Source organism: Prunus mume, linkage group LG2 (genome assembly GCF_029339155.1).
Source record: "Prunus mume cultivar Tortuosa linkage group LG2, ASM2933915v1, whole genome shotgun sequence".
NCBI lineage: Eukaryota > Viridiplantae > Streptophyta > Magnoliopsida > Rosales > Rosaceae > Prunus > Prunus mume.
The window spans coordinates 32,603,499-32,622,200 of record NC_142699.1 but is presented as its reverse complement, the minus strand read 5'-3'; the positions used below and the strand labels follow the sequence as shown (position 1 = coordinate 32,622,200).

Below are 18,702 nucleotides of genomic sequence, written 5' to 3'. Positions count from 1 at the left end.
AATCCCATGGAATCTCATGTTGTGGCGGTTAAGAGAATCTTGAGGTATTTGAAAGGCACCATTGATTTTGGAATTCATTTTCAACCTGGTCTTCTTCATCTAAAGGCTTACAATGATGCTCATTGGGCTGGGGATCCTAATGATTGACGGTCTATCTCGGGGTTTATAGTTTACTTAGGCTCTAGTCCTATTTCTTGGGCTTCTAAGAAACAACATACCGTCTCCCGTTCACCCACTGAGGCAGAATATAGGGCCCTTGCTATTACCACTGCTGAGCTTGCCTGGATTAGACAATTATTCTATGATCTTCATGTGCCTTTACATATTCCTCCATTAATTCATTATGACAATGTATATGCTATTTCTCTTTCTTCTAATATAGTATTCCATTTCAAGAATGAAGTATCTGAAATAGATTGCCACTTTGTCAGAGAGCAAGTTATCCGAGGTGATTTGCTTGTTCAACATGTATCTTCTGTAGACCAGTTTGCTGACATTCTCACTAAGGGTCTTTCTACTCCTCTCTGTTCCAGCAACATTGTTCCAATCTTATGCTTGGCTCCTCCAAGCATAAGATTGAGGGGGGGCTGTAAAGATATCAATGGTCCTAGTGCTGCCATGTGTCAAAAGATTAAAGAGTAAAGCTGTTGAGATATTGTTAGTCTTGTTAGACAGTTTAGGAAAACTATTAGTGTTGATAAGAGAAGGTTAGAGAAGTTAGAGAGGTTAGAAACACGTGAACAAGTCTTTAACTCAACTGATATAGAGACTGTAATTGTGCTCAGTTGAGCTTAAAAAAAAATCAGAAATACAACAAGTCTCTTCTCTATCTCTGAAATTCTCTCTGATTTATTTCTTCTCTCTGCTCTATTTCTTTTCAATCTTCCTATCTTAACAAATTCAACCCTCAATTATAACTGTTTTAGGCATTATACGCAATTTCTACCAATCTTCTCTCTCGAGCTTGCCATTTTCTACTCCACTCTTTTAGTTTTTTTCCTACTCCAAATTACCCCTTCCAAATTCGACTTTCGCTCACATTGCTAGCCAAGTTCCAAGACCTTTGTCTCATGGTTCTCTCACTCTCATCCTCTGACGCAGGAGTCGCTTCAAGTGTTAGATTCAACTACTATTCTAATCTCACAGACCTTGCTAATTGTGTTCGCGACATGAAGAAGATTGGTGAGTTGTTAAGGACAAGTGCATTCAAACCATATAAAGTTCAAAATTTGCCGGGTGTTGAAGGTTTCAAGTATTTGGGAAAACCTTTACCAAATAACCAAACAGATAATACAGCATTCGAAAGATTTTGCCTAGAGTCGAAAGGCTCACATTGGCATTACCACGGTGGAAGCCTTGTCGGGAAGGTGCTTGATGGTAGTTTCCGTGTTAAAGGGATCAAAGCATTACGCGTTGTTGATGCCTCCCCGTTCTCTACCACATCAGCAAGCCATCCTCAGGGCTTCTATCTGATGTTAGGCAGGTTTGTGATACGCACTTGCAACCACTAAAAATTCTCAATAATTATTTGTTGAATGGCTTTCTTGTAATGAACTCTGTGCCATATTGTTCTTTTTTAATTAATCTTCTAAATTTTTGTGTTTTGGGCGGGTATTTGAGGCTTCAAATTGTGCCAGGAAGATGAGTTTGAAGGGAGGCTATTCATAATTCAAGATTCCAAGTTCCAACCGAAGATCTTGAATTTCCTTAATTCAACATTATCCTTTGCTTCTTAAAATTAATTAATAAACCATTGGGATTAGGGTGGTGTTAAGCTCATTCTACCCCCTGGCTAAATGTACGCTTTTATTTCATTTTAAATAAATTAGTTGGAACAAATTAATTGTCTCTCCTCTTAGTTTTTTAATTTTAATTTTTATGAATTTAAAAATAAAATTATTTGTCCTAATGTCTTATTTCATAACCAACTTCTTATTTTATTTTTTAATGTTGTAAAATAAATTAAATATAAGAGAACCGCAGAATATGAGAGTGGAATTGTATTTACTTTAGGATACTATAATTGGCAATATTTTCTCTGAGAATTTGTACTAATTTCTCTCTTCTCATTATCTGACGCTAAGCTTCTGATTGAAAGTTAATGCTTTGCAGATGGAAGCATGCTAGCACTACTATTGCACCTATATTAGTTATGGCATGCGCAAAAGTCTTCCAACTTGTATATGTAGATAATATCTGTTGATTTTTTAGATCAAAGTTAGATGAGATATGTGGCTTTTAAGAAGCCCCGTTATCATTCTGTTGGGGAATGATTTCAGCCACTTATTTTGTATACACTACACTAACACTGTTCCTTGTAATACACAGCTATGACAAGAGAGAGAAATGAGACGAGAGATTACATAACTTTTCGAAATCATTGAAGAATGGAAGTTCGATCCGTTCGGAAAATTCTGTCCTCACAGCTGTGTCCTTCTGATTCATTCTGAAAGTGTGCAAGTGCTTTCAATAAAGGCATGGAGAAAATGTCCCACATTGAAAAATTAGAAAGCCTTGCAAGTGCTTATAAGGTGTTGGGTTACTCTCTCATTGCAAATTATCAAGTTGGTAAATTGATATTGAAATATTAAAAAAAAAAAATTAGTAGAAGTGATGGTCTAAATTAGAGGGGAGAAGGAAATGATTTCAGCCACTTATTTGTATATGTCCTTGACAAGAGAGACAAGTGTGGGCACAGTTGAATGACGTCCATGAGAGAGATTACATAATTTTGGAGTGCCATTTCGAAATCATTGAAGAAAATCCGTTGGGAAAATTTTGTCCTCACAGCTGTGTGCTTCTGATTCATACAAGCGACTTCTGCTAATTAATCATGTGATTGTGGAAAACGTGACAATTAATTGCAACTTTTCATTTAATTCATTTTTTCTAAGTCCAACCCTCTCTATAAATTCTGAAACTTTGCAAGTGCTTTTAATGTTCAAAGACATGGAGAAATCAACAATGTCAGCTATACAATTTGTGTTGCATCTTCTTGCTCTTCATCTTCAGTATTCAGAGGTTCACTCGCTTGCCAATACTTCTGCTCATGGTAAATTTCCATCTTCAGTATTCATTTAACAAAAAAGTGCAGATTTCTAATTAAGAAAACTGAAACATGTAGTGCAAGAAATAAGCTAATTTAGAAGCATGTTGAAAAAAATCTTTCATCTCTTCACATATATTTTGCAGATTTTAGCTACTTGAAGTTCGTGTACAACGCCACTGATGCAAGCTTGGAAGGATCATATGACTACATTGTAGTCGGTGGAGGAACATCAGGGTGTCCATTGGCAGCAACTTTATCAGAAAAATACAAGGTGCTTCTTCTAGAAAGAGGCACTATTGCTACAGAATACCCGAACACGTTGACTGCAGATGGGTTTGCATATAATCTGCAGCAACAAGATGATGGAAAGACGCCAGTCGAAAGGTTCGTGTCCGAAGATGGCATTGATAATGTGCGAGGCAGGATCCTCGGTGGCACGACCATAATCAATGCCGGCGTCTACGCCAGAGCTAACATTTCATTCTATAGTCAAACAGGAATTGAATGGGACCTGGATTTGGTCAATAAGACATATGAGTGGGTTGAAGACGCCATTGTGGTCAAGCCAAATAATCAATCTTGGCAATCTGTTATAGGAGAGGGATTCTTGGAGGCTGGTATTCTTCCAGACAATGGATTTAGTTTGGATCACGAAGCAGGAACTAGACTCACCGGCTCAACTTTTGACAATAATGGAACGCGACATGCAGCTGATGAACTGCTTAATAAAGGAGACCCTAACAACTTGCTAGTTGCAGTTCAGGCCTCAGTAGAGAAGATCCTCTTCTCTTCCAATACATCAAGTATGTTGCATCTCGGATATTTAATGGTAGCTCCTAGTTTGTCATGCTGCACTCGAAAATTATTATTTTATTATTCTAAAATACTAACAGAATAGTGTGAAGTCTCATATTTCCCAAATTTCCATAAATAAAACTTCCCAATTCTCCTTCGTTTAGTTTGACAATATTCTCTAATGCAGATTTGTCAGCCATTGGAGTCATATATACGGATTCTGATGGAAACTCTCATCAGGCATTTGTACGCGGTAACGGAGAAGTTATTGTTAGTGCAGGGACAATCGGAACGCCTCAGGTTCTACTACTTAGTGGCGTTGGACCAGAGTCTTACCTATCTTCTCTCAACATCACGGTTGTTCAGCCGAATCCTTACGTTGGGCAGTTTGTGTATGACAATCCTCGTAATTTCTTTAATATTTTGCCCCCAAATCCAATTGAAGCCTCTGTTGTAACTGTTTTAGGCATTAGAAGTGATTATTATCAAGTTTCTCTGTCAAGCTTGCCATTTTCCACTCCACCCTTCAGTCTTTTTCCTACATCTTACCCCCTCCCAAATTCGACTTTCGCTCATATTGTTAGCCAAGTTCCAGGACCTTTGTCTTATGGTTCTCTCACCCTAAATTCATCATCTGACGTGAGAATCGCTCCGAATATTAAATTCAATTACTTTTCAAATTCCACGGACCTTGCTAATTGCGTTAGCGGCATGAAGAAGCTTGGTGACTTATTAAGGACAAAGGCGTTAGAACCATATAAAGCTCGAGATGTGCTGGGAATTGACGGTTTCAATTATTTGGGAGTACCTCTACCAGAGAACCAAACAGATGATGCATCCTTCGAAACATTTTGTCTAGATAATGTAGCTTCATACTGGCATTACCACGGTGGAAGCCTTGTTGGGAAAGTGCTTGATGATAGTTTCCGTGTTATGGGGATCAAAGCATTACGCGTTGTTGATGCCTCCACTTTCCCTTACGAACCAAACAGCCATCCTCAGGGCTTCTATCTGATGTTAGGCAGGTATGTGATGCACACTTCCAACCACTAGAGATTCTCAATAATTATTTCGTTGAATATGGTTTTCTTTGTAACGTACAATGTTTGGGCAAACTTCTGCTCGGGGAATATTCGCATGTAGATCCTTGACCCTCGAACTTCCTACTCTTTCCTCTTCCTCGATCCCTAGGAGTAAATAGACCATAACTGGGGGTGTAGGCCAAAGGCCATCCAATGCCTTAGTTAATTGGATCTTGAGAAAGATATGACAAGTAACATAAAGGATGAAGTTTTCTCTCGTGGGGAGAGCCGAGCGGCCATGGCCATGTGTGGTGGCGCGTGGCCATGTGAGGAAGAGACCTTAAATGGAGAGATTGAGTCAATTATGGATTTTAATCAGATGAAATCCCTAATTGAGATGATATGTCTATTTTTGGTCTAAATAATTGGCCCATTAAATAGAGCACAATTATTGACCTAATCCTTGTTGTCCACGTGGCATCTCATGATTGATTGCCGAAATATTTGCTCTCACAAACTCCGTGTCCCATTGCTCTTTTTAATTAATCCTTTAAATTTTTGTGTTTTGAGCAGGTATGTGGGCCTTCAAATCCTGCAAGAAAGAACGGTCTGATTGAAGGCTATTCATGATATTCAAGACTCCCAGTTCCAACCGAGGATCTTGGATTTCCTTAATTCAGCATATCCTTTGCTCTTTAAGATAATAAACCCACAAGATCTGACTCAATTGGGATTAGGGTTTGGCTTGCAAAGAGGGATTGGGCTCATTTCCCTTGGCCAGATGTTCCTCTCTTTTTTCTCGTTGAATAAATTGTAGAGTGCTGCTAAATGATAGCAAAATATAAATATTATAGCAGCTCTCATATAAATTATAAATTGTAGAGATCTGACTCATGTAGTGTACTTAGTAGTAGAGTGCTCCTTGTAGTGTACTTAAATTATAGGATGTACTCAGTTAATTTTAAGGTTCGGTTAGCAGCACTCATGTCGAGGTTCTTTAAAAATAAATAAAATAAATAAGAATCCTTTTATAGAACTTGTCCTTTGCAAAACCGGTAATGACTACATGATAGGGACTTTTTCTTGGCAGCTAAGATGGCGAGGCTGCCATAAAGATAGATGACAGTGAAATTGTCCCCTTTGCCTAGTTCGAAAATTAAGCCCCAAAAATATTTTGAAAGGGCAATAGATCCTTAGGAAGTATTATGGTTACCTTCATCAACCAAAATAATAATAGCTTACAAGTAGTTTCTTTTGTGCTTACAGATAAACTCTTAAGCTCAGCGTGAATGGCATGTGGCATGGAAAGCAAAATTAACATGAGTTTAGCACTGAGAGAAAATTTAGGCTTGCTTTGAGAGAAAAGAAAGTGTTAGGGAGAGGAAGGAGGAGTTTCGTGAGAGATTTGGCTAAAATAGAGAACAGAGTTCTTCCAGAGCTTGACAGATGCTCATGCTGCGGTAAGAGAAGAATGGGAAGAAGATGAACAGTGCACGAGACTTGCTGGTTTTTGTAAGTTAGAGAGAAAGCTTGCTCCTTAAAGCTAGGTCAGAGTTGTTGGGTAGGAGAAGCCTTAATTTATAGCCGTTGGAAACCACCATTTTTCAAGAAACCCTAATGGCTTATACCCATTTTGGCCAAGCCTTTCCCTCCTTTTTCATCCCTTTCCTTGGCTTTTTCCCATTTTGATGAAATCCTCTCTGTTTATCATATCAGAGTTTTTGAAGCTCAAGGCCCCTTTTTCCCGCACTTGTCTCAATGTAAATTTCCATTTCCAGCCATCCTTTTTATTGCTTTCTTCCCTTTTTTCTATGGCTAAGTCTGATGGGAAAAGGAGCTGGGATATGTATGCTGGTTTTAAGAGTGTTTCACGCTAATACCCCTTGGTTCCTTGCATGTTTTAGCTTTGAAACTTGCTCCCTCTTTGTGCTGGAACTTCCCAGCAGCTCTATTCAATAAACTTGCTGACCCTTTTCACATGGCTTCCATTTTTTCAGCAAAGGGCTAAGGCTTTTATGGATTATCTTGTAATTTTGTATGGGCCAAGGGGGTCCCTTAAGCAAGTGGGCTATTTTTTTGTTAAACATTGGGCTTTTAGGTTGCTTTAATAGGCTATTTTGCTTGGGCTTTTAGGCTACTTTTCTTTCTTGTGCTTACCCCATGGTGGGCCAAGAAATGGGTGCCTCCAGTCTCGAGGCTCCCAAGCAACCCGAGACCTTCCATTTCTCGGCCCATCAATAGGCCTCATGTTGATTTATTACCATTCATACTACAACCCACTCAAGTAAGCTCCGGGCATTTGAGTGGCTTGGGCTCACTTAGGCTTGTAGTGTAGTTGGGGTGAGATAACACTTTCAGTGCTTGGCATGGCATGTCGCTGGCATATTTTAGTTTATCATCCTTGGGCAGGACTGCGATGTTTAATTTTTTGCATGGGCTTGTAGAGCCGACATATTTTATCTCCACCCCTAGCATGGCGAATTTATTTAGCACGACACGCGAATTATAACTCACACGTGGCGAGTCTTCATATACCTCCCTTTACGCTTTTTCCTACTTGGAGTGCCGTACAATGATAATTACTGGGGCCCAATCCATGGATTTTTTTGAGCCTCAACAACTACCTAAAAGCTTATTTCTTTAAATTTTTTGTTTAGTGTAAGTAGTTCATGCCTCAGTCAAGAAGATCCTCTTCTCTTCCAATACATCAAGTATGTTGCATCTGTGATATTTATTGACAGCTCCTAATTTGTCATGTTGCACACGAAAATTTATATATTTTTTTGGGTAAATTTCACTTTACTACCTGGAAGTTTCGTAAAATTCAGACTTTGCTACACGAAGTTTTTTTCATCTCAATCTCATGCCTAAACTACCACTTTCATACATCCGTTAGTTTGATTGTCAAGTTTTCCATTAAACGATGACGTGGCATTCATAGCTCCAAATGTACTCACACACATCTTGTACCACTTGGACTAATAAAATAAATATAAATAAAAGTAAATCTAATTAAAATATAAAAAATGAAAGATAAAATAATCTAATATATCTCTTTTTTTAAATAAAAAAATTTCTCCCAAATCCCATGTCAGACCCAACCATCTTCTTCCCCACGACCAAACCCAAATGCACCATAGCACCCTCTCTCTCAAACCCAACCTTACCTCAACCACCATCCACCCACCCACAGTACCTCCCAAACCCAACCTCATCCCAGCCACCACACGTGGGTTCTTCTCTTGTGTAAGATTCTGATGTTGGGTTAAGGCCAAACTTTCCCGGAATGTTCCCAAATTTTTTTACTAGAGAAACAAATACCAGGTGCTGCAAAAACCAAAAAAGCCAAAGAGTTTTTGTTTGTGCAAAACCACTGCTTGAAAAAGGAGCAAACAAAAATAAAAGATGATTTTATTATTATGTACTGCTGTTGCGTTGTTGTGTTGGAGTTTTGAAGATTCAGTGGGTCAACGTGGGTGGGTGGATGGTGGTGGAGTTGAAAGGTAAGTTCGTTTGAATGTTCTTATGTTTTTTTTTTTTTGGTAACTTATTTTAATTTTTTTTATATACATTTGATTTTCAAATTTTAACTTTATTAATTTTAATTATTTATAAAATCATAAATTTTTTTAATTGTTTATGATCCACGGGGCGCAAATTAAATGGGTTAACGCGGAGCTATAAATGTCACGTCATCGTTTAACAGAAAACTTGATAGTTAAACTAACGAGTTATGAAAGTGGTAGTTAAATCAAAGTTTAGGCATGAGACTGAGACGAAAAAAAAGTCGTGTAGCAAAGTCAGAATTTCAAAAACTTCCAGGTAAGTGAAATTTCCTATTTCCCCATTTCCATAATAAACCTTTCCTACTCTCTAATGCAGGATTGCCACTTATCAATAACGCTACGGGCACCAACTAGTTTATTCATATTTTAGTACTAACTGATGTGGTGATAGGATCCACCTTGAATTCCTCAGAATCTACGATGAATCTTGTAATATTTCCGATATCAATCTGATGCTGGGCCCACTTACTAACAAAACCTCTTTTCTAAATCAAAGGAGAAGTAGTTCGAGACATTCTGCCGAAATTTCGGCAGAGTGTCCCCTAAGAAACAAACATTTCCCAAAATTTTCAACATGTGAAAACACAATTTAAGATTCCCAAACATAAGCATGCACAATGTAAAAACACACCATTCACAGAATAGGCCTCTGGCCTTAAATCCAACCATAAATGGGTGATAACATAGCAATTATAAGGAAGACTCCAGTTTGCAACCGAAATGAAATTCAATGGAAATTAAACAAATAGAAATGCCCTACAGAAGTTCAGGGCGCACAACAAAAAATAGTGGAAAAAGATACCAAAGCATGCAATCAAACCATTTGTGTACAATCACAAGCAGTTCTAAAGACTCTGACATGATCAATCATCCATCCAAACAGGTTTCAAACTTGTCATGACCATAAACACATTTTAACCACAACTATTTAGTAAAACTGAAATAGAACCAAGCATTTAATCTCACCTCAACTAGGCTTCAGGCTCCCCGACATTTTCAAACCAAACTCAACAAAAGCAATAGTTTCATTCACTGCTGCACCTATGTGAAACCCCAGGCTACCTACGAACCCCTTGGTACGGGATCAAGCCACACATAGTTCTTATATTGACAATCATGATTTCAGATAATATGCGATTATTTAATGTAAAACCAAATATTAATTATTTTAGATTCATCTACAACTTCAAATCCGACAAGGCACACACTGAACATTTTATAAATTCCTTCCATTATGTCAGTTCATCCCCGCAACCATACCCTATCCAAGGCGTATGTTAATGAACAACACTTTCCAATCCATAAATTAAACATTTATACCTGTGCAGAGTACTCACAAAGCACAAGTTCAAGAATCTCAACTAGAGAACAAATCCATATATATATATATATATACACACACCTCACACCATCATGTACCAGGGGAAAACAATCCAATTCAAAGATCGTTTGACTAGACCACATGGAGGAATCTTTAACAACAATGTGACGAGCCATCTAACAGGGGACTAGGCTCCCGGCACACATAGCAGAATCCTCAATATTCATGGCGCCTATGACAAGTCCTATGCACGCAACCTACCCCATTAAGGGTCTACAAAATACTCTGTAATAACCCGATCCTAAATAAATAGGTAAATATTAATTTATTCAGATAAAAGACCATTTTTGCCCCTAAAATATTTTATTAGGTTTAAAGTTGACTTTTTGATCGGGAAGGAATTTAGGAATTCCGACTTTACCGTTGCATAGAGCGCGACGAGATGAGTCCGTAAACACATAGTGGGCTCGAATCGGAGTTGTAACAAGAGAGATACGATCAAAATACCACAGTGGCATAACTGTAATTTTGGCAAAAGGCTTGATAAAAATCTGGTTTTTTCTCTCTCTCTCCCTCTCTTTCTCTCTCTCCCGCACTCTATCTCTCTCTCTCGCGGACGACCACCATAGCCGCCACGCTTTGGTCGACCGCTCACTCATCCGCCACCAAAGTTGACGGGGCGATCTACAAAATAACCGGCCGCCGTCCTCTTCCAACCCAACCGGGTTCCCCGCCAACCATCGTGATTTTGCCGAAAAAGAAAGAGAAACGCCCAATTTCGCTCGAAACTTCGCCGGCTTCGATCTCTCTCCTCCGGTCGCCATTTTTGGCGATCAAGGTATGAAAATTCATCCTTTCTTCATAATTTAGTTGATGGTTGGTAGGATTGCATCAATTCTTAGCCTAGGATGTCTGATTTTCGAATTGGATTTTAGCCAGATTTCAGGATGACATTTCGCCATTTTCGGTCAGTTTTTTGGGTGTGCCCAAGAACAAAAGTGACTTCAAATAGGGTGTTACACCGAGGGCAGGAGTCTTAAGCCGTGATTTTGGGTTTTTCCAGTGATGGGTTATCGCTTGGATACCCACGTGTTGCCCCAGGCGGCGTGGGCACTATGGAAAAAGGCCTTGGGTCCCAATGTGATCTTCTGGTCCTCATGAGCGTGTAGGTGTGCTCGGATTTCAATTTGAATATCGTTTGAGTCTTGAACAGATATCGCCTATTACGAGTTAGCCGGGTTCACTAGGTTTGGACCGTTGGATGGTCCTAAGTTTATTATCGATTAATCTGGACATCCTTAGGATCATGTAGGATTCGACATATCATAAAACGGAGTCTCGGATACTCCGGAAATGCCAACCCTAGGGCTACGGTTTCAGTAACCGTCTGATCGTGTGATCGTGAGCAATCTAACCGTCCGATCTGGACCAAACTTGCAAGACTTGTGTCCTAAGCCTTGTAGAACCTATAAAAACTTTCAGATCGGAATTTGGAGGTCGTGGGCCCCGTGGGTCTGTTTGACTAAGTTTGAGTAGTTTGACCCTTGGTTGACCTTAAGTCTTCTGAAGTAGTCTTACCTTCCTAAGGGGATTATAATGCCCTTAGTGACAGGTCTTGAGCGTTATGGAGTTTTGTGGATTATGTGGATTTGGTATATTAATTTATTATCTTTAATTGGGAGATTATCGGATGCTACATTAGGGTTAAGCTTTATGCAATATTGGAAAGTATATATAAATATATTATCAAGAGATAAAGATGTTTGATTTTACTGTGTAAGTACCACCCTTTGATTGTGAGGTCCCACATGTCGTAGGATTTTCCGGCGTGTGGACAGACCCTATAGGTGGCGTTGGTAGTACCGGGGGTATGGGGAGATATTGTGATATTATGTTGAGGTTGCACATGGCATAGGTTATCCGGCGTGGTGCACTCTACGTGGCATTGGTAGTTTTGGCGTATGGGGAGATTATGTGATATGATGTTGAGGTCCCACGTGTCTTAGGTTGTCCGGCGTGCGGACAGACCTCATACGTGGCATTGGTAGTATCGGCGTATGGGGAGATATTGTGATATTATGTTGAGATCGCACGTGGCGAGGTTATCGGCGTGTGCATCCCATACGTGGCGCTGGTAGTTCCTGGCGTATGGGGAGATTATGTGATATGATGTTGAGGTCCCACGTGTCATAGGTTATCCGGCATGCGGACAGACCCCATACATGGCGTTGGTAGTTCCGGCGTATGGGGAGATTATGTGATATTATGTTGAGGTCGCACGTGGCGAGGTTATCCGGCGTGTTGACAGACCCCATATGTGGCGTTGGAATTTCCGGCATATGGGGAGATTATGTGATTATTAGATAGATGAAGTAAGGGATGTTATACCATATTGGGAGAGAACTACGTGTGGCTTGATCCTTTGACGAGGGTATGTAGGCAGCCTAGGGTGATGCCTAGGTGCAGCCGCTTATTAAACTTTACTTGGGTATTATTGAGTATGATGCGGACCTTGTCATTGGTCTTGCTATTCGAGTGAGAATGAGATGTGTTTGTGTTAGGAGGTTAAAACCTCGTATGTTGGATGTTGAGAAAATTAAATGTAGTAGTTTGCTTCAAATTATCGAAAGGCTGGAGGCCAATATTGCAAATTGCATGAAATTATATTGTTCATGCTGCCTGTTGGGAAATTAAATTGTGAACTTTGTGCAGGTTGAAATTTGAGGAATGTTCAAATTATAGGGGAGATTTTGCCGAAATTTCGGTAGAAAGTCTCGTGCCCTTACCCCTTTTTGGAGAAGGAGGTTACATTTTCAGTGAGTGAGCTCTGGCACTGGTGTGATGTCGGGAATTCCACAGGATTCATCTCGAGAAATTCGGGGCGGGTCCTGTCACACCCTATCAAGGGTGCCTGGGTTCCAACATATCCAAGTGTCCATATCGAGGATCCATATCCAAGTGTCCAAGTGTCGGGGAGAGGAAACAATCCAACCAGGGATCGTTGGGCTGAACCACACGGAGGAATCCTCAATAACCATATGGTCAGGGACGAGCCATCCAACTTGGGGACTAGGCTCCCAGTACGCACAGCAGAATCCTCAATACTCGTGCACCTGTGACAAGTCCTACGAGCGCAAACTACCTCGCTAAAGGTCTATGAAACACCCTGAAGTTCCCATAATCACATATTCCATCCTAAAAAATTTACTAGTTTGAATTAGATCACCCATAACTTTCAACAACCATTCTCAACTCAATTTCCACATACAAATGGCATACCACTCAGCAAACTAGAATTCATAGCCCCTATTATTCACTTTCCAAGACACCCTTTTTAAAACCCGCATCGATATCTAATGTACCCATAACCCAAACACATAAACATATATTTATAATCGACACTTAATTTTATCCTTACTGACACCAACCCCTTTATCAAGCCATGAGTGAATTACAATAACAGTCATCAAAATAAAGTGATAATAATAATATTAATGATAACAACAACAACAATAACAACAACAATAATAATAATTATAATAATAATAATACTAACAAAAGAAATCCTTGGAAATCCCGTAATCATATCTTCCAAATGGATACCCGTACTAAGAGCTACGTAAATAAACCCCTGATGAGTTCAAGTTAATGCATAGAAATCTCTTTCTTTTTAGTTTATCATAGAATTTCAGTGAGCCTCTCGCTACCTACTTTCCGTTCCATCTTATTCACATTTTGCTTAAACACATTGTTTGTCGATATATACCCGACTTTTCCCAGCATATCAAAATGTACAAATACATCTTGTGTCAAGGGACTTTAAATTCTTCTTTCTAGTTTAGTAATGAAGATTTGGGGATTCAAACTTGAAATCTATTTCAAAAGATAGGACAGTCACAGACGAAGCGTGGTCAATGGTTTGGTCAAACTTTCCATTTTTGGTCAATGGGGCCTACGGGGCCCACAACCTCCGATTTTTTATCCAAAAGTTCCTCTTGGTTCAACAAAGATTACTAAATATGTCCTGCAAGTTTGGTCGAGATCGAGAGGTCGGATTGCTCGTGATCATACGATCAGACGGTCACCATTTTCTTAATATTTGAATCATTGAATCGGAGCATCCGGGACTCCGATTCTCGACCCGCGGATTCTAACACCATCCTAGAGGTACCTAGATCAACATATCTGGAAATGGCATCAATTCAAACGTCCGAACATATCAAACCCGGATAACGCCTAATATGCGTAAATCCTATCGACCGTCAAACGATAACCAAATTCAAATCCGAGCATACCGTCATGCTCGGGATGACATGGGGATCATTTTAGGACCAAATGGGCCACCCAAACATGGCCCACACATTGGCAATGCATGGGTGTCTTGAGAAAATTTTGGCGACCGAAAAATTCTCAAAACACCCAACAATACCTATACCTACGTGATCATGACAACTAGTAGAACAACTTTTGTTCTTGGGCCACAACCACCAACTAGCTGGAACTAGTCGAAACAAAGCCGAAACCGATTGCCAAAAGTTGGTATTTTGAACTATATGTAAAACCTCAAAATCAATTTACAATACCTACATAAACAGATAGAGCATGAAGAGGGGATGAATTTCCATACCTCACTCCATGAAAAAGGCAGTTGGAATTTCCATACCCTTTTCTCAGCTTTGAATCGAGCTGAACACCAACAAATAGAATCAGGTTTTTGGTGGGTTTTGTAGAGGAGGATGAGGGGAACATTTTTCGTGAAGGTGGCACGGCCAACTGGTGCACAATGTCTGAAGTAGAGCAGTCAATGTTGCTACAGCTTAGGGTTGCAAATTGCCAAGCAAGAAGAAGAAGTGGCGGGGGAAAGAAAGAGAAAAATAAGAAAATTAGCCCGGTTACCGTAGCACGGTACTGTAGCGTTACTCTTTGCTACATTAACAAATTTAAAAATTTCCTTTACGCCCTTTCGCTCAGACCTTTCTTCTTTCTTTACAACTCAAAATTGGGCGTGCCGTATGTCTACGAACTCGTATCGACGAGCTCTACGCAATGTTACCACTCATTTCTCCAAAATCCTTCCATATCAAAAAGTGACCATAGTGACCCTACACTCCAAGAGCAAAATTGTAATTTCACAATTACATAAATTGAACAAAACAATTAAATTGGGTCAGGGGTGTTACAACCTATCCTCCTATAAAAATTTCATCCTTAAAATTTCATATCTATCATTTGAAGAGCTATGGGTATTGGGCCCACATATGCTCCTCTAGTTCCCAAGTAGTTTCCTCAATGGCTTGACATGACGGGGACTTAACTTCCCACGTTTCCCGGACCTCATCATACTTTCCAAGGAAATAATTTCAACATGAGTACCCACTCACGAACTGCAAATTCAACATCCTTGATCAACTGTCCGCATAACCCTTCTATCAGTCTGCGTCATTTTAGACTATGCCAACGTCATCCTCACTACCTCTATTATTCTCTGAACAAACTCTATCCACTCCAATTTTCTTTCACCGACCCCACTAACCTAGGAGCCATACAACGAATCCTATACAAGGCCTCATTCTTGGGTACACACAAACAAGTTCTCATTCCCAACTTTTTAACACTTCCCACCACCAAAATCTGTCTATGTACCGTTTTCCACATCAACTCTCACCGTGCAAAACACATGATCCCATAGTTAGGTTCGCAACACTTGTTCAACAAACATGGGTCTCCCATGAAAACCAATAAGTAAGCTTCCTTCTTAATCCCTTCCACAATTCAACCGTATCAGGTTACATCACCCTGTATCTGAAGCCTCGCAATAATGCATTGCTGCATATCACAAAGTTCCTTTGTCATTAGGACACGCTAACAATAGTGTGGTGGTCAACCACCTCTCGAACTCCTGAAGAGTCGATTCGCACTAAACGATTTCACCCAAAGGTTATTTCATTCCTCAACTGCGTAAGGCATGCACTTACGTGAAACCCCAAACGTTGCGGCTGCACCTATGTTAAACCCCAGGCTACCTACCTACCCCTTGGTGAGGGATCGAGCCACACGTAGTTCTTATATTGACAATCACGATTTCAGATGATATACGATTATTTAATGTAAAACTACTGATTAATTTTAGATTCATCTACAACTTCAAATCCGACAAGACACACATTGAACACTTAATAAATTCCTTCCTTATTTTAGTCCAATCCAGGGATCGACTAGACCACATGGAGGAATCCTCAACAATCATGTGGCTGGGGACGAGGAGGGAACAATCCAATTGGATATCGTTGGCTGAACCATACAGAGAAATCCTCAACAACCTTGTGGCGAGGATGAGCCGCCCAACCGGGGGACTAGGCTTCAGATGCACAATGAATCTCAATACTCGTGCACTGTGACAAGTCCTCGTGCTCAAACTACCCCTCTAAGGTTCTATGAAACACCCTATTAAGGGTGCTTGGGATTCGATCATATCCAAACCATAAACATTGTTTCCAAGTATCCATTATCCATTAGTTCCAATATCAGTATCCAAGGGGGTTACATGAGATGGCGTGTCATCGACAAGATTCAAAATCCACTTTCATAAACTAATATGTAATAAAGATAATTGTCATATCCCAGGATTGACTCCGCCATAGCACGATATTGTCCGCTTTGGGCCCCCTCTCTGCCCTCACGGTTTTGTCCATCTTGGAATTGCTCTAGCACCAACTCACTTAACTCGAAGTTCCTATGACTCCGGCAGTGAGCTCCCGAAAGGCCTCGTGCTAGATGGAGGCTGGTATGTACATATAAGGCACATCACCACTCTCTTCGCTGGTCGAAGGCGGATGTTACAATCCACCCTCTTAGGCTGGACGTCCTCGCTGGCACACTCGCACTACACAAAGAGAGTGGCTATGATATCAAATTGTCACATCCCGGATCGGCTCTGCACAGAACACGATATTGTCCTCTTTGGGCCCCCCTTTCGCCCTCACGGTTTTGTTTTTGGAAGCTCACAAGAAACTTCCCAATGGGTTACCCATTCTGGGATTACTCAAGTACCAACTTGCTTAACTTTAGAGTTCCCATGACTCCGAACCCAGTGAGCTCCCAAAAGGCCTCGTCCTAGATGGAGGCGGGCGTGTATATAAAAGGCAGGTCGAAGTGGGATGTTACAATAATACTTTCAAAATCCAACTTCCAAAAAAAATTGTTTTCATATAACAAATATATATAATAAAATAATACCCTTCCTTTTTTTTTTGAAAATCATATTAAAACCATAATTAAGAAAGACATTGAAACTAAATAAACCCATCAATATATACATATTACTTCCGACATTCTCAAAGATATTGCAATTCAAAGTCCGATAACCATATAAACTAATGCACCAAAACCAAAATTCATAACAAACCTAAAGTCACCATAACCCTTTACAAATAATATTAATAGCACCATTAATAATAGTAATAATAATACGCATTCTCGAAATTCCCATAATCATGTATTCCATCCTAAAAAATTCACTAGTTTGAATTAGATCACCCTTAACTTTCAACGTCTGTTCTCAACTCAATTTCCACATACAAATAGAATCATCATCAACAGCAGCAACAACAACAACAATAAGAAATCCTTGGAAATCCCATAATCATATCTTCCAAATGTGTACCCTTACTAAGAGCTAGGCAAATAAATCCCTGATGTGTTCAAGCTAATGCATAGAAATCTCTTTCCTTTTAGTTTATCAGAGAATTTTAGTGAGCCTCTCGCTACCTACTTTCCGAGCGTATCAAAAGGCACAAATACATCTTGCATCAAGGGACTTTAAATTCTTCTTTCTAGTTTAGTAATGAAGATTTGGGGATTCGAACTTGAAAATTTATTTCAAAAGACGGGACCGTCTCAAAAGACCCATGGTCAATGGTTTAGTCAAACTTTTCATTTTTGGTCAACAGGGCCTGTGGGGCCCACAACCTCCGATTTTCGATCCGAAAGTTCCTACGGGTTCAACAAAGTTTACTAAATACGTCCTGCAAGTTTGGTCCAATTCGAGCTGTCGGATCGCTCGTGATCGCACGATTGGACAGTCATCGTTTTACCTAATCTTTGATTCATTGAATCGGAGTATCCAGGACTCCAACTCTCGACCACGAATTCCTACACAATCTTAGAGGTACCTAGATCAACATATCTGGAAATTGATTCGATCCAACGGTCTGAACCCTCCCCTCATATACCTTACCTAAACAAACCTCGCCTCGATGGATCTCTCTGAAGGATTTGGAGATTCCTCCTTGTCGGATCTCTCCTAATTAGACTCTGGAATATGCAAAAATATAATGTGAAGACTGGGACAAAGTCATCTTATGGACAATCTCAGAAAAGGTGGCAGAAGAGCGTCTTCAGATGCTTATATCATAACTGAATTTGAAGCCAGCTGCAAATTTATATTGCACAACCAACAAACAAAAGAGAAAAAAGGGAAGAAAATCCTAAAATAATCAGCCAGGCATTATCCACACCATTCAGCTAGAAACTACCCGTACTTTAACAGTTTTGTCAAATTGAAGACTATGTTGAGAAGAATATTTCTCTGTGTATTGATAGAGCCAGAAGGCGAAGAATATAAAGAGAGATTTACAAACCCTACACGGAATCCTAGGTTTACTTGGAGACTACTCCTAAATCAATTATAGAAAAGGAAATAAAGAAACTCCCTAATTTCCAACACTCCCCCTTGATGCTCAACTTACGTACAAGATTGTAAAAAACATTACCTCCAAGGGCTTTGGTAAACAAATCTGCTAACTGTGACACTGATGGAAAAAAGAAGGCAGTTGTATCTTCCAGCTTATATCTTTTCTCGATGTGTTTCATGCGTTCGTGGTAAACGGGATTGGCGGCAATATGAAGGGCTGCTTGGTTGTCACAGAACAACTTTGCAGGACCTAAATT

The 18,702-nt window shown here is 39.9% G+C and overlaps 2 protein-coding genes across 2 annotated transcripts; both read left to right on the top strand.

Moving 5' to 3' along the window:
• The first annotated feature begins 1,070 nt into the window (after window positions 1-1,070).
• On the top strand, window positions 1,071-2,203 carry LOC148920080 ((R)-mandelonitrile lyase 2-like). The gene is made up of 2 exons (XM_089044537.1): window positions 1,071-1,483; window positions 2,113-2,203. Exons 1-2 carry the CDS (start codon window positions 1,071-1,073, stop codon window positions 2,201-2,203), a joined length of 504 nt encoding a protein of 167 aa, XP_088900663.1.
• A 668-nt stretch (window positions 2,204-2,871) lies between these two features.
• On the top strand, window positions 2,872-5,831 carry LOC103323465 ((R)-mandelonitrile lyase 1-like). Its single transcript, XM_016792281.2, has 4 exons — window positions 2,872-3,052; window positions 3,193-3,852; window positions 4,032-4,869; window positions 5,440-5,831. The coding sequence occupies exons 1-4, from the start codon at window positions 2,938-2,940 to the stop codon at window positions 5,477-5,479; spliced, it is 1,653 nt and encodes a 550-aa protein (XP_016647767.2). The 5' UTR covers window positions 2,872-2,937; the 3' UTR covers window positions 5,480-5,831.
• The last annotated feature ends 12,871 nt before the right edge of the window (window positions 5,832-18,702 follow it).